The sequence below is a fragment of the Abramis brama genome, assembly GCF_963993115.1.
Source record: "Abramis brama genome assembly, chromosome: 1".
NCBI lineage: Eukaryota > Metazoa > Chordata > Actinopteri > Cypriniformes > Leuciscidae > Abramis > Abramis brama.
In genome coordinates, this window is record NC_139963.1 from 15838855 (window position 1) to 15856043 (window position 17189).

The following is a 17189-nucleotide window of genomic DNA, read 5'->3' on the forward strand; positions in this document are numbered from 1 at the left end:
CACCAATGTGTCACCTTGATCCAAGTTTCCATGATCCAGACTAAAAATAGGACTGAAATTAGTTGTTTGTAATAATTATTATTTAATTTCATTGTAAATATTCTGCTAATATTTTATATTTCAATATAATCCCTGCAGAAATGCACAGTTTGCCATAATTCTGATTTGAATGAGCTTTTATCAGTTTTGAAAGCATTGAAAAAGAAAACTGCAAATATACAGTGTTTTGCAGATGGTGAAATATGAATGACAAACGTGTTCATGGATTTTGGGAAATGTGGTCATTGAATGCATTTTGTGTGAAAGCAATGAAAAAATATTCACAGTTTTGCATAGACTTCTGTTTCACTGAATGTGTGAAGAGTTTTGAAGATGCTTGTTAGCAATTGAAAAAAAAAAACGATGCACACATTTATTCTGATGTGTTATTTCAGTAGCAGAAGTTCAGCTATATTAATGAAAATTAAAACAAGAGTCTCTGTAACATCTCACTGTTACTGATTTATCAGCTCAAAGTATTCTGGGTTGTAAGCTCGCGCTATATTGGCCCAAAGTCCGGCATCCGACCAGCGCGGAAGGTCTTAACGTGTTACTGTCCTTTACTCGAGGCAAAGTATTTTTGATTAAATGCAACACATTTGAATATGTATTCTCTCCTTATTTCATCTGACTCCATAAATGAAAAGGTTTTAATAATATCTGTGGATCATTAATTATGAGCGAATGTTTGACTATTGCTTTTAACTCTTTAATGAAAATAATGTCAAAGTCAGTTAGAATAATCAAATGTAACAATTTATTATCTCAGGTAAATGTATCATGCCAATTTCATAATCAATTCAAAGATAATCGATACAAAACATCAGATTCTCTGGAATAAAGAAAAGAGATGCAAACCCAACATTAAGAAATACATGAGGCTGAGAGAGAGATCTGAGTTAATCTGGGCGAATCTGAGTTACAGAAAAGGCCTCGATCTCCCTGCTGCATTTCATTAAATAGCCAGACCTCTTTCACATGGAAACATGTGCTAACAAAAGAAATTTGCATTCAGAGGTCGCACCTTTTGGGAGTGTGTGACCATTTGTCTTGAGAGACCACCTTCCTTTGTAAGTCAGTTATCTTTAAACTCTTAAAAACCTTATTACCTTTTGTTTTACTTATTGAAAATGAAACATTTGTACCAGTCGCACTGAGACATTTTAAATGATACCAAACATGAAAAATACTCTGTGATAATCATTCACATTCAACTATACATTTTCTTGGGTGATCTTCAGGTGATCATCTGAGCATGAGAGAGGGGGGGTGAGGGGAGAGGGAAAGAGATGTAGATTAAGATGATTCGGAGGTGAGACTTTTGTCTCGATGGTGCACGAGAGCCAGTTCAAATGGTAATCTCCAGAGAGGTCCTTTTGTCCTCTCAGGGTCTGGTCACCCCCGAAACAGACTGTCCGGCATTTTGTAATTTCTCAATTCTTACAGGGTAAAATCTCTCTACAGTCTATTCTGAAACATCAACACAGTTTCACTGATGATCCAGACCAAACATTAAACCCAGGATAGAGCGTCTGAGTGAATGTGGTCTGGACTGTGTGGATGAGGCTCATTGTGTCAGAGACGCTGTAGAAGGACAGAGTTCCTGCACTGTGATCCACATACACTCCTATTCTTCTGCTGATGGACTTTACAGGGAGATCAGTCTTTATGTTATTGTGCCAGAATGAGTATCTGGAGGAAGAGCAGGACAAACTCCAGGACTGATCATTACGTCCAAACAAACACTCATAACCCGATCCCTTCCTGCTGATGCTCTTATATGACACTGATATACACACATTATTCTCACTGCACTCAATCTCCCAGTAACAGCGTCCACACACACTCTCTCTACACAACACCTGATGCCACAGATCAAATCTGTCTGGATGATCAGGATACGACTGTTGTGTTTTAGTGTCAGTAATCACTCTGTTCCTCTCAGACAGACTGAGGCGTGTATTCACTGTGTTCAGATCCAGAGTCAGCTGATGGGAATCTGATGGAGAGAAAACACATCAGAATCAGGAATTATGAATCTGTCTGATCTTTTAATGTATCTGAACAATGTATCATCCGTGTCTCAGTGCAGCTGATCAGATATCCTGTGCAAATCATCATTTACATGATCAATTATAAACTCTTCTATCATGTTTATTTCTCCTTCTACAGGAAGAACATGAACACATTCAGTGAGTTTTTCTGCTTGTTTCTCAGTGACTTACATTGTAGGAAGTCGTTCCTGGTCTTGGGATTCATGTTGGTGAATGTGACTGTGGAAATAAACAGACATGAACAGTGTGAAGAGAAATGACAAGATAAAATACATCCATTTCTAAGACGATTCTAATCTGATATTAGATGATGCAGGACTCATTTCTGAGAACAGAAGAATCTCCAGATGCCTCATATATAAAACACACGTATCGGATTCAATCCTAAATTTCAATGGATTTCAATTTCAATATATACATAAGTATTTATTACTTCTAAACCATCAAGGGATGTTTGTGGCTGTTCTGTAGAGTTGATGCACTTGAATTAAAGATGAACTGTGATTTATAAAGTGGGATGCGTTTAGGAAAATTATTTGTGCTTATGTTTTATAAATCATAGGAACATTTCAGAAACTGTTGTACGTTCATATTTCGGATCATTCTCCGCACGTCTGTATAAACGAGGCGCAAGACTTTACCTCTATCTGAGATCTTCTTGAGCTCCTCTTTGCAGAAATCCTCCAGTTTGTCTCTCAGCTGACGGACAGATTCTCTCACGCCATCAAAAGAGGAGAGAGAACTGAAGGAAACGTCGGGTTCGTCTGTAGATTCAGGAGGTGCTGAGAGAGACTGGAAACTCTACAGAAAACAGAAATCAAAACTCATCATCTCCACACTTCAGCCAATAACCTGCACTATATCAGATCTGAGCGGCTCTTGTTGACTTCACTTCTCTTCAGTGACTCGCTTCAATCCAGCACTTTCACACAATCAGCACATTCTTCTCATATTCATCATTTAATGCTACAAACTCTAGTATTTCACACTTACACTCCTTGTGAAACAGAAAGTACCGTACTTGTAACAAAAAATAATATACTTTAAAAATATATAAGTGCTGATTGGCTGTAATGTTTTCAGAAACTTAAAGGGATAGTTCGCCCAAAAATGATATTTAAGCCATGATTTACTCACCCTCAAGCCGTTCGAGATGCATATGTCAATCTTTTTTCAGACGAACACATTTTCAGTTATTTTAGAAAATGTCTTAGATCTTTCAGTGGTTATAATGTGAAGCAATGGGGTCCAGCTGATTCACGTTCGAAAATGTACATGCATCCTTCTCAAAAATAATCCATCCGGCTCCAGGGGGATAAACGAAGGCCTTCTGAGGGTAATCCGTGCGGTTTTGTCGTAAAAATATACATATTTAAAACTTTATAAACTAAAATAACTGGCTTCCGGTGGCGGTCTGTGCGCGTTCACAGAGATGGAAAGTGTCGTGACGTAGAAGGAACATTGAGTTTTGTTTTGCTCTGCTGTCTGGCTGCGCTGTCACGTTCGTTCTACGTCACGACGCTTCCTACGCTACGTCATACGCCAGCATCCATCTCTGTGAACGCGCACCGACCGCCACCGGAAGCCAGTTATTTTAGTTTATAAAGTTTTAAATACAGTGAGGAAAATAAGTATTTGAACACCCTGCTATTTTGCAAGTTCTCCCACTTAGAAATCATGGAGGGGTCTGAAATTGTCATCGTAGGTGCATGTCCACTGTGAGAGACATAATCTAAAAAAAAAATTCCAGAAATCACAATGTATGATTTTTTTACTATTTATTTGTATGATACAGCTGCAAATAAGTATCTGAACACCTGTCTATCAGCTAGAATTCTGACCCTCAAAGACCTGTTAGTCTGCCTTTAAAATGTCCACCTCCACTCCATTTATTATCCTAAATTAGATGCACCTGTTTGAGGTCGTTAGCTGCATAAAGACACCTGTCCACCCCATACAATCAGTAAGAATCCAACTCTCCATCTCTATTGGGTTTAGGTCTGGAGACTGGCTAGGCCACGCCAGAACCTTGATATGCTTCTTACAGGGCCGCTCCTTGGTTATCCTGGCTGTGTGCTTCGGGTCATTGTCATGTTGGAAGACCCAGCCTCGACCCATCTTCAATGCTCTAACTGAGGGAAGGAGGTTGTTCTCTAAAATCTCGCAATACATGGCCCCGGTCATCCTCTCCTTAATACAGTGCAGTCGCCCTGTCCCATGTGCAGAAAAACAACCCCAAAGCATGATGCTACCACCCCCGTGCTTCATAGTAGGGATGGTGTTCTTGGGATGGTACTCATCATTCTTCTTCCTCCAAACACGTTTAGTGGAATTATGACCAAAAAGTTCTATTTTGGTCTCATCTGACCACATGACTTTCTCCCATGACTCCTCTGGATCATCCAAATGATCATTGGCAAACTTAAGACGGGCCTTGACATGTGCTGGTTTAAGCAGGGGAACCTTCCGTGCCATGCATGATTTCAAACCATGACGTCTTAATGTATTACCAACAGTAACCTTGGAAACGGTGGTCCCAGCTCTTTTCAGGTCATTGACCAGCTCCTCCCGTGTAGTTCTGGGCTGATTTCTCACCTTTCTTAGGATCATTGAGACCCCACGAGGTGAGATCTTGCATGGAGCCCCAGTCCGAGGGAGATTGACAGTCATGTTTAGCTTCTTCCATTTTCTAATGATTGCTCCAACAGTGGACCTTTTTTCACCAAGCTGCTTGGCAATTTCCCCGTAGCCCTTTCCAGCCTTGTGGAGGTGTACAATTTTGTCTCTAGTGTCTTTGGACAGCTCTTTGGTCTTGGCCATGTTAGTAGTTGGATTCTTACTGATTGTATGGCGTGGACAGGTGTCTTTATGCAGCTAACGACCTCAAACAGGTGCATCTAATTTAGGATAATAAATGGAGTGGAGGTGGACATTTTAAAGGCAGACTAACAGGTCTTTGAGGGTCAGAATTCTAGCTGATAGACAGGTGTTCAAATACTTATTTGCAGCTGTATCATACAAATAAATAGTTAAAAAATCATACATTGTGATTTCTGGATTTTTTTTTTTAGATTATGTCTCTCACAGTGGACATGCACCTACGATGACAATTTCAGACCCCTCCATGATTTCCAAGTGGGAGAACTTGCAAAATAGCAGGGTGTTCAAATACTTATTTTCCTCACTGTATGTATATTTTTACGACAAAACCGCACGGATTACCCTCAGAAGGCCTTCGTTTATCCCCCTGGAGCCGGATGGATTATTTTTGAGATGCATGTACATTTTCGGACGTGAATCAGCTGGACCTCATTGCTTCACATTATAACCACTGAAAGATCTAAGACATTTTCTAAAATAACTGAAAATGTGTTCGTCTGAAAAAAGATTGACATATGCATCTCGAACGGCTTGAGGGTGAGTAAATCATGGCTTAAATATCATTTTTGGGCGAACTATCCCTTTAATTGCATGTTATTTGCAGTCAAATGAATGTGGAATAGTTTAATGTTTTTATTAAATGCAAATAGCTGAGCTTTAGAGTGTTTTTTTGCCCTGCTTAAGTTAGTCTCATTCTGCTCTCATGAAATGTTTCTCTGTGAGTCTCTTGCTCAAGTCCACTATGATCCAGTTCTTCTAGATCTCTGTTACCTGCAGGAACTGGATGTGATGGTGTGTGTGTGAAAGCTGCTCCAGCTCAGCGTCTCTCCTCCTCAGATCATTGATCTCCTGCTCCAGTCGCTCCAGTCGTCCTTCAGCTCGACTCACTGCAGTCTTTTCCTGATCTCTGATCCGCTGTGTCACCTCAGAGCGGCTTCTCTCAATGGAGCGGATGATCTCAGTGAAGATCTTCTCACTGTCCTCCACTGCTGTGTGTGCAGAGCGCTGTTACACACACATCACAATCACACAGTGAGTTCAGTGAGTCCAAACTGAGACGTCTCACACTTCTCTTCTTCTCCAGACTCACCTTATGAGACTCCACAGCCTCTCTCAGCTGATGAAGATCTTTCTGTCTCTGCTGGATTCTCTGACGGATCTTCATCTGCGTCTCCTTCAGCTGTTTCTGGAGGACAAACCAATAACAGAGAATGACACATAAAACTACTATCACACAATAAGGGTTAAAGATCTAGCAAGGCAAGTTTATACTGTAGGTTCAAACCACAGATCAGTGAAGTTTGATGTTATTGACTGTGAAGAAGGACTTGCTGTAACGGGGATCAGCCAATCAGTGGCTTTGTTTCGGGGTCACAGAGAGAACGCAGTTTTCGCGCCGACAGTTTTTAGTTTCGTTTTTGAGTTAGTCGTGAGATTGGCTGGGAAACGCATTGTAGATATTTCTGAGGTGAAAAGTTGTCGTCTGCGTCGCTATCCGTGCATGTGTGCGTTCAGAGACATGTGAGTACCCTGGTGTAAATGTTTACGTATGTGTATTTCGGTGCCTCGGGTTGTTAAAAGAGTCTATTCTGAGTTACTATGTAGGATGTTAGCATAAAGTTCGGTAGCATCATGCTAATGCCTAGTATTATTAGTTTTATATTGATATTGTGCTTATGTGTGTGCTCACCTGAAACGGTATAGTTATTATTTGAGTGTAATTATGGTTGAGTAGTAGAGAACTATGTTTTTTGGTGGATAGTATTGAGAACTAGCAGTATGTTAATTCAATTCAATAAGAAGATAATGTGTGTTATCTGGTATTTTATTTGGTTATTTGATATGTATAAGCAGTTAAAGCTACTTAAAGGGAAAGGTATAATAATTATAATTTATTAGCTTTACTAATTGAATCCTGTCAGCACTGTTGTTTAATTGTATGCTGATATTTTTTTTCTTTTCTTTTATTGTTTATTGTAGAACCACACATATTGTATGGAGACAGATAATCCTCTGCTGACTATCAATAAACCCATTGAAGAGATTCAAAGCATCCAATTGCATTCTTATCGATGCACCACAGTGGTCACTTATCCCCAACTAGTTACAGTACAGTCCTATCAAGTCATCATTACAACTGGTCCTTCGAGTATTGTGTGTGACCGCTGTGCGTAAGGATGTTCCCATATGCGAGAGAGGAGGCAACGCCACTTCCTGATACCCGCCCGAGACGTCAGATACGTCCGCCAACCTGGTTTGCTGACTATGAAGTCTCCCTGCCTGTTGTGGAGAGACCCCCCCAGGCTGCAGCACTCTCCCCACAGCCCCACCATCAGATGCAGGAGCCCTACTACGGTGGTGACAGGATCGATCAGCTGTTAACGCACACCTCCCAGCTCTATGATCCGTGGAACCAGACTGGTGCTCGCCCTAAGTATCCCAGAGAGTCAGTGTTCTCAGGACCCCATTATCAGAGCACCCCAGACCCACTGTCTCACAGAGTAAACCCAGGGGCTTCACCTGAAATATTCGATGAGCTGCAGAAGGTTAAGGAGGATAACCGGAGGCTTCAACTTATCGTAATGGAGATGCAAACACAGCTTAGTCCAAGCAGAGGCCTAGATCCATCACACCACATTGCCCTCTCCCCTGCGGAGTACAGTCCGCACGCTCAGTTGGGAGTGCTCGCTGCGGCCATTAGCCCACCAAGGCCCACACCAAAGGCTACGGTCCATAACACATTAGCACCTGTGCAGGTACCCAGTGAAGGAGAAGTGGACTATGAAGACTGGCCCCTTCCCCCCCCTCCAGTGGCAGATGATGAGGAGAAGCCACAGCTATCGACTACCACACTGCCCACAGAGTTAGTGGCAGAGCTGATGACATGCCTTAAGAAGATGGGGATCACTCAAGAGCAGCTTCCTGGAATGCCGGCATTTGGTAACGATAATCGGGTTGCATCTGGTCGGATGGGGAGGTCACACCAGCCAACGGATACGCAAGTCCGTCCACAGATGTCACCCCATTTTCCTTCTGAGCCAGGCACAGCTGATGAACAGAGACACGAGGACTTTCACTCCCGCCGAGCTACAGAGTACATATATCGGGGTCCTCAACCCACCATCCCAGACTTTAGTAGAGGGGACCCACGTGAGTTTGCTAGGCTAAAGACCTCCCTGGAAAATCTCCTTCCCCACGATGCTACGGAGGGGTTTAAATATCAGATTTTAGTTGATCATCTTAAATTTGAAGAAGCGCTCCTCATCGCAGATTCATACACCAACTCTACACAACCCTACACTGACACTATGGCCTCCTTAACAGAACATTATGGGCAACCTCACCAGCTAGCATTAAGGCGCATTGCAGACCTGATGGAGGCGCCTAACATCCGTAGCCAGGACATCCCTGCCTTTAAAGGATTTGCTCTCAGAGTGAGAGCCTTAGTTGGCATGCTCGACCAACTTGGAGAGAAAGGTCACATTGAGCTTCAGTGTGGGTCTCATGTCACTAGGCTTATGTCCAAGCTTCCACAAGACCTGCGGTCTGGGTTTATGAGATACCTACATCCCCTCAGCATCCGTGTCCCTACGCTGTTAGACCTCGCCGGCTGGCTGGAGTTTGAGCTGCAGATTCAGGAGTATGGATATGAGTCTCGACCCAGAGAGAACCCAGACGGTAAGAGGGATAGACGGAAGGACTCAAAGTTTGGTAGGCTAACCACAGTCCTCCATGGAGCTGAACAATCTTCAAGTTGCCCGACTGTCCCAGTAGTCTCATCTACCAGTGCCAATCCACAAGGCAAAGTTGCCTTACCCTGCCCATACTGTACCAACGCCCTGCATTACCTGAACCAGTGCACTACATTCAGCCAGTTAACAACCGAGCAGCGGAGAGATTGGGTTAAGAAAAACAGGCGGTGCTGGCGTTGTGGTCGTTGTCACCAGGCCGCACAGTGCAAACTAAAGGCCAGGTGCAAGAATTGTGATGGCAGACACCTGGAAGCTCTCCACGACCTTAACATTAGATCAGCCATAGCGACACCAGCCACAGAGAACACATCATGCTTAGTGAGTACTGCCAATGAAGTTCTCTATCTGGATAGGCCGTCCGGCAGCAGTCAGGTGCTTCTGAAGGTGACAAAGGTTGTGCTACATAATGGAGAGCAGGCCATGGAGACCTACGCGATACTGGATGACGGGTCAGAGCGGACTATGCTACTTCCAGCCGCTGCTAAGGAGCTTAAACTTAAAGGGGAGCCAGAGAACCTTGCTTTAAGGACTGTGCGCCAGGATCTTAGAGTTTTACATGGAATGTCTGTCTCCTTCTCTGTTTCTCCTGCCAGGCACCCCCAAAAGACTTACAAGATCCGGAGAGCCTTTACTGCAGATCAGTTGGGCCTGGCAGAGCATTCACAACCGGTGAAGACTCTTCAGCGCAAATATAAGCACCTGAGAGGACTTCCCTTGCAAACACTGGAATGTGTTCACCCCATGGTCCTAATTGGGTCAGACTATACGCATCTGATCACCCCAGTAGAGCCGGTTCGTATGGGTCCGCCTGGAGGACCAGCTGCTGTAAAGACCAAGTTGGGCTGGACTATTCAGGGCCCAACCAAAATTATCCGACAGCATCTTCAGACACAGCAGTGTCTGCATATATCCACACAGTCACCCTCTGCAGAGCTCCTTTATCACGTGGAGAAGCTGTGGAAAATGGATGTATTGCCGTACAGGAGCGAGAAGGTAGTGATCCGCTCAAAGCAAGATCAAGAGGCAGTTCGCATGCTGGAAACCAGGACAGTGAGGGTGGAAGTTGACGGAGTCCGTCGCTACGCCACCCCCTTGCTTCGTGTTAATAACATGCCGCATCTCCACGCCCCCAAAGATGCTGTACTGGCGAGTCTGCGGAGCACTGAGAGACGTCTGATGAAAGACCCAACACGAGCATCAGCCTATGCAACAGAGATCCTGAAATTGGAACAGGCGGGGTACGTGAAAAAGGTAGAAGATGAAGAGTTGGATACGTCAAGAGAGTCTTGGTTTATACCTCACCACATGGTGAGTCATAATGAAAAAAATAGACTCGTATTCAACTGCTCCTTCGCCTACAAGGGCTACAACCTAAATGAGCTTCTACTACCAGGCCCCACATTGACCTCCAGCCTGCTAGGTGTCCTGCTGAGATTCAGGGAGCATTCTGTTGCTGTAAGCAGCGACATAAAAGGCATGTTCCATCAGATCAGGTTGCTGCCAGAAGACAGATCCCTGCTTCGTTTCGTGTGGAGGGACATGAACAAAGAGGCGCCACCTGGTGTCTATAAGTGGCAGGTCCTCCCCTTCGGAACAACATGCAGCCCCTGCTGTGCAACGTTTGCACTGCAAAAGCATGTGACAGACCACAGCCAGCTAGAGGAGGATGTCCGGGTGGCCGTCGAGCGTTACTTTTATGTGGATAACCACTTACAGAGCCTCTCCTCCTCTACAGCAGCAAGACAGATGGTTGACAAATTGAAGATGTTGTTGGCCTCAGGGGGGTTTGAGCTGCGTCAGTGGGCTAGTAATGTTCCCGAAGTTATCAGTCACCTTCCTAAAGGGGCAAGATCCCAGAGCAGTGAGTTGTGGCTCACAGAGTCAATGGAGGATCCACAGGAGCTTGCACTTGGACTCCGATGGCTTTGCGCCTCGGACACTCTGGCCTACAAGTGCAACATCACTGACCGTCCCACACCGACTATGAGGAACATCTATAGTACACTAGCACGGCTTTTTGATCCGCTAGGCTTTCTTGTTCCCTTCGCCACGCGGGCCAAAATCATTGTGCAGCATCTATGGAACAAAGAGAGAGAGTGGGATGACCCGTCGCTGCCAGATGACGCACTCAAGGCCTGGTTAACTTGGGAGAATGAGCTGCAACACCTTCCAGAGATTGTTTTGCCACGGTGCTACTCAAGTCCCCCTCTGGACCACCCCAGTTCTGTCAGAAGCCTCCATATATTCTGTGACGCATCTGAAAAAGCTTACGGTTCAGTTGCGTACCTTCGTACGGAGGGTTCAGGTGGTGAGGTGGAGGTGGCTTTTCTGACTGCACGGTCGAGAGTGGCCCCCAAGCGCCAGCAGTCGATACCGCGATTAGAGCTATGTGCAGCGGTGACTGGAGCTCAGTTAGCGGTGCTGTTGCAGCGTGAACTTACCCTGGTACTTCATGAAGTGGTGCTTTGGACAGACTCCACCACCGTTCTCACTTGGCTTCAGTCAGACTCTTGCAGGTTTAAGGTATTTGTGGGCACCAGAGTCGCTGAGATCCAGGAGCTGACTGAGGCCCAAGTATGGAGGTACGTGGATTCTGCAAATAATCCCGCAGATGACATTACGCGTGGAAAGACCCTAAGGGAGCTGGCAGGGGAGAGCCGGTGGAATCACGGCCCAGCATTTTTGCGCTTGTCACCTAAGCATTGGCCTGCTAAGCCAGAGGCTGAGCAGTTGGATGCCACAGAGCTTCGCAAGGCTACATTTTGCGGCTCCATCATCACCGCTACTCTTCCGCCCTTACTTGATGCCAGTCAATTCAATGGTTTCAGGGACATGATAGAGGCATTTGTGAGGTCCCGCCATGGGGCGGCAGGTAGTCAGTCAACGCCATCTGCACAAGACTATCGAGATGCTGAGATAGATCTACTGAGACGAGTTCAGGTAGACTGCTTCGAGGAGGACTATCAACACCTTTCAGAAAGGAAACCTGTCCCTTCCACCAGCCGTTTGATTACATTAGCTCCTGAATTTGATGATCGACTTAAGCTGATTCGAGTTGGAGGCAGATTGCGTCGCAGTGATTTGCTGGACACAGAAGCCATTCATCCCATAGTTCTGGACCCAGCTCACCAGGTGACTAAACTCATCATTCAAGATGCTGACCGAGACCTCCATCATCCAGGCTCAGAGCGACTATTTGCGGAACTTCGCCGACGGTACTGGATCCTTCGTGGAAGAGAAGCTGTGAAGAGGCACCAGTACTCCTGCCCTGATTGTCGGAGATGGAGAGCGAAGCCTGCAGTGCCACAAATGGCAGACTTACCTCTCGCCCGCTTGCGGTTGATGAAACCACCTTTTTTCTCTACAGGAATGGATTGTTTCGGGCCCTTCATGGTCAAAATCGGACGGCGTAATGAGAAGCGTTGGGGTATATTATTTAAGTGCCTTACTACCCGAGCTGTCCACATAGACGTCCTGACTAGTCTCGACCAGGATTCCTTCCTGATGGCCCTCCGCAGATTTATCTCACGTAGGGGAAAACCAGCAGAGCTTCTGTCGGATCAGGGCACGAATTTCAGAGGAGGTGAGAGGGAAATCCACGAGTCTTTCAAGGCACTGCACCCCACTTTACAGGCAGAACTGGCCAAACATCAGATCCAGTTTAGATTTAACCCTCCAAGTGCGCCTCACTTTGGTGGGGCATGGGAGAGGGAAATTAAATCCATCAAAGCTGCCCTGTATGCTACAATCCAGATGCAGACTGTGACAGAAGAAGTCCTGCGCACGGTTCTGATCGAGATCGAGGGCATCCTAAACTCTAAGCCCTTGGGGTATGTATCCAGTGACGTCGCGGACCCTGACCCAGTAACCCCCAATCTACTTGTGATGGGGCGGCCCGACTCATCGCTGCCCCAGGTGTTGTATCCGGAGTCCGAGCTGTTGAGCCGTCGCCGCTGGAGGCATACGCAGGTCCTTGCCGACCAATTTTGGAGGACATTTATCAGGCACTATCTGCCGGCCCTGCAGACGCGCACCAAGTGGCAGAAAGAAGTGGCCCCATTACAACCTGGTACTGTCGCCATGATCATTGATCCGCAGCTCCCGAGGGCGCTCTGGCCTATTGGTCGCATCACAAAGGTTATCCCAGGTGCAGATGGGAGGATAAGGACAGCGGAGATCCAGGTGAACGACAGGAACTATACCCGGCCAGTTGCCCGTCTTGTTCCACTTCCTGCCATACCTGAGACAGCACCTGAGACCACCAGTCCTTCTATGGGAAAACAAATTTGACAGTGCAAATTTGGGGGCGGCTGTGAAGAAGGACTTGCTGTAACGGGGATCAGCCAATCAGTGGCTTTGTTTCGGGGTCACAGAGAGAACGCAGTTTTCGCGCCGACAGTTTTTAGTTTCGTTTTTGAGTTAGTCGTGAGATTGGCTGGGAAACGCATTGTAGATATTTCTGAGGTGAAAAGTTGTCGTCTGCGTCGCTATCCGTGCATGTGTGCGTTCAGAGACATGTGAGTACCCTGGTGTAAATGTTTACGTATGTGTATTTCGGTGCCTCGGGTTGTTAAAAGAGTCTATTCTGAGTTACTATGTAGGATGTTAGCATAAAGTTCGGTAGCATCATGCTAATGCCTAGTATTATTAGTTTTATATTGATATTGTGCTTATGTGTGTGCTCACCTGAAACGGTATAGTTATTATTTGAGTGTAATTATGGTTGAGTAGTAGAGAACTATGTTTTTTGGTGGATAGTATTGAGAACTAGCAGTATGTTAATTCAATTCAATAAGAAGATAATGTGTGTTACCTGGTATTTTATTTGGTTATTTGATATGTATAAGCAGTTAAAGCTACTTAAAGGGAAAGGTATAATAATTATAATTTATTAGCTTTACTAATTGAATCCTGTCAGCACTGTTGTTTAATTGTATGCTGATATTTTTTTTCTTTTCTTTTATTGTTTATTGTAGAACCACACATATTGTATGGAGACAGATAATCCTCTGCTGACTATCAATAAACCCATTGAAGAGATTCAAAGCATCCAATTGCATTCTTATCGATGCACCACAGTGGTCACTTATCCCCAACTAGTTACAGTACAGTCCTATCAAGTCATCATTACATTGACGTCATCATCTTTGATTTGGGCTCTGCGTACATGAGTTGATCAATGATTTGATTTGATTTGTGAATCAAAATTGGTCCTTTAAAAAAAGAAGTGCTTTTAAAAGTAGCATTCCTTTAAAAAAGTACATCTAAATAATATACTTTAAAAGAATATACTTAAGTGTGAACTGAATGTAATGTTTACAGACACGTAGTTGCATGGTAATTTCCATTAAATGAACATGTATTATAGTTTAAATTTATATTTGAAGCAATTAGCTGAACTTAACAGTGATTTCTAAGTACTTCTTTATATGTAATTTCATAATTACTTCTATTGTTTTTAAAAATAGTTAAAGTGTACTGTCATATGTACAGACAAGCATTTATGATAAACTAAAATATACTGTAATAATGAAGTTGTACATTACAAATATATTAACATTAAATATATAGAATAACACACTACAATTATAATCAAGTACTTTACATGTGCTTTAGTATGTCAACACATCAAAATAAGTGCACTTCTTTAAAGCACGGAGCAAAATATTAAAATAAATATTAAGCAGAAATATTAAAAATTATTAAAAGGTACTTTAAAGTAAAACCTTTAATTTGACATTACAAAGTGTATTTATTAAGTGAAACAGTCATGAACATTTACTCTCTTTCAGTGCACTTAAATGGCCTTTCAATTCATTAATATTATATTATCTGCAAGTACAGTTTTATTTTTTAAATATAGCCTACTTTTAATTTGAAGTACACTACAAGTGCACGTTAATACAATTAATCACACTTCGTTTTTAAACCACCAGTGGTTAAGATTACTTCTATTTTATTTATTTTTTCTCAATTTTGGAGCTTGAAACTTTTGTACCCCATTGACTTGCAATGTATAGAGTAAAATAGACATTCTTCAAAATATCATCTTTACAATCTACAGAAGAAAGTGAGTCAAACCGGTTTGGGAACACATGAGTAAATGAGTGAGTAAATGAAGACACTTTCTGTGTGATCAATCCCTCTCAGTTCATACCTGTTTCTCTGTCCTCTGTGCTGCAGTCGATACAGTTTTGTGGTTTTTATGTTCATACTCTTTACACCGCAAACAAATGCATTCTTGATCAGTGACACAGAACATTTCTAGCTCTTTATCATGTTTACGGCAGATCATGTCCTGCAGTCGTCCAGTGGCATCAATCACTTTGTGTGGTTTACGAGAGTGATATTCCTCATGACGGTCAAAATGAGTTTGACAGTAAGATTCCTGACACACCAGACAGGACTTGACGGCTTTGTATTTTCTTCCGGTACAGACGTCACACTCCACGTCTCCAGCTCCAGCGTAACAGTCAGCAGGAAGTTTAGTCTTCTTCAGTTTCTCCACCAGTTCAGCCAGAATGGTGTTTTTGCCTAAAGCAGGTCTTGGACTGAAGGTCTGTCTGCACTGAGGGCAGCTGTAGACTCTCTTCTCATCCTCCTGATCCCAGCAGTCTGTAATACAGATCTTACAGTAACTGTGTCCACAAGGAATGGCCACTGGTTCCTTCAGGAGATCCAGACACACTGGACACATGAACTCATCCTGAGAAATTCTGGCTTCTGCCATTTTACTGCATGAATACAGAGAGACACAAACACACAACAGCTCAACAACACTTCAGTTTCTGTTTCTCTGACCTGAGGAGTTGAAATAGTTTCCTGGTTCTGTGTTTGAGTGACGTGTGTAATATAGGCGTGTCTGTAAAGCAGCTTCCTCGTTCACACACACACACACACACACACACACTACTGCTGTGTTTACTGTGTCCTTTAAGTGGAGTCGAAAATATCATAATTACTAGTTCAGAGCTCATGAATGACAGAGCGAAGAAAAATAATCTAATCAAATTATTAAATAAATGTTTTTCTCCAAAACACGTTGGCCACAATTATTGGCACCCCTATAAGTTTTTAGGAGTAAAATGTGTCTGAATTATATTCCCATTAATATTTTCATTTTTAGGACAACTGTAACACCCAGAACTTTAACATCCTTCTAGATGCAAATTTTATTCTAAGAGATTATTTGTACAAAATTTTGGTCCAATAAGTAATTACAGAATTTAATAGAAGAAAATGACTGGTCATCCAATATTTTATTTCTTTAAAGGCCGTGTTGCAGGGTTTTTTTTTTCATCGAATTTGTGCAATTTACTTGTTGGTAATAAACATTTAAACTGTTATCCATTGTATTTTATGTTGTTGGGCATCACAAAGCAGAATATAATACGAAAAAGTAGGTACTATCTTACAGCGGTTTGCAACGATTCTCCTTTCCCCGCAATGCATTGCATTACGTCACGTTGGGGAGAGAATTTACCAAAGCCTGCGGCCCGCATTGAGAGTGACTAGAGAGACGAGTAGCAGACGAGAGTATTCAGATAACGTTAGCGCAGATTATAGATAAATACATAGATATAGATAGACAGACAGATAAATAGATAGATAGATATAGATAGATAGGCTAGTATAGAGAGAGATAGGCAGACAGCCAGATAGCATAACGTTAGCTTAGAAACCCCCATATAGCTAGCATGATGCCTTCTATTTCTAGATGACAAAGACAAAGTTTACCAGTACTACGACACTATGACAAAGGTTAGCGGTACTTATCTGAACTAACGTCATGATCACTGCCACTAGATATAAAGAAAACGTTGATTTTTCACTCTGTGCTATTCAATGACAGTAAAAAAGAAAAAAAGTGTCGTTATTGTGCACTGCTGCTCGTAGATTAGCTCCAGTGCTCATTGCTGCGTTGCTAAATGAACTCACCAGGACACTTAACCAACTCTTCACCATAGACTGTAAAAAATGCTCTCCACTCATTCTCCTCGGACCATGCATTTAATTATTAAGTATTTACGACATTGTGGTGGCGTTTAACTGCGTTCAACTCGTAAATACGATCTATACGAGATGACTTGAATGCACCATAATACTGAGGCTACCTTTCCTCCACTTCTCCCCAACGTGACGTCACCGCCGAATTGCGGGTAAAAAAAACGTTAATACCAAAAACGTAAAAAACTGGTCTTTAAGGCCATTTTTGGGACATTTTAAAAATGATATACATATGTTGAGTGATTTATGTACCCATTAATCGACAGTGGTGGTTAACCTGCAACATGGCCTTTAACACAGATCTGTCAAATTAGATAATTTATAGAGATCTCACCTGGTCGTGATGAAATATCAACAGCATAACAGTGGAAACTAATTTCACTTCTTGCGCATACCAAGCAACGTATGTTTTCATGTGGTATATTCTACTGTCGATTAATAATTTGCTCTGTTTATC

At 43.2% G+C, this 17189-nt stretch overlaps 2 protein-coding genes across 2 annotated transcripts in view; both read right to left on the reverse strand.

Annotated features, from left to right (window-relative positions):
- baiap2l1b (BAR/IMD domain containing adaptor protein 2 like 1b) overlaps positions 1-17189 on the reverse strand; it is a 119854-nt gene that overhangs the window by 90383 nt on the left and 12282 nt on the right. The window lies entirely within an intron of this gene.
- On the reverse strand, positions 783-16788 carry LOC311093368 (E3 ubiquitin/ISG15 ligase TRIM25-like). The gene is made up of 7 exons (XM_084130711.1): positions 16664-16788; positions 14883-15459; positions 6064-6159; positions 5745-5978; positions 2735-2894; positions 2265-2312; positions 783-2038 (listed from the first exon to the last, which is right to left on the reverse strand). Exons 2-7 carry the CDS (start codon positions 15453-15455, stop codon positions 1518-1520), a joined length of 1632 nt encoding a protein of 543 aa, XP_083986837.1. The 5' UTR covers positions 15456-15459; positions 16664-16788; the 3' UTR covers positions 783-1517.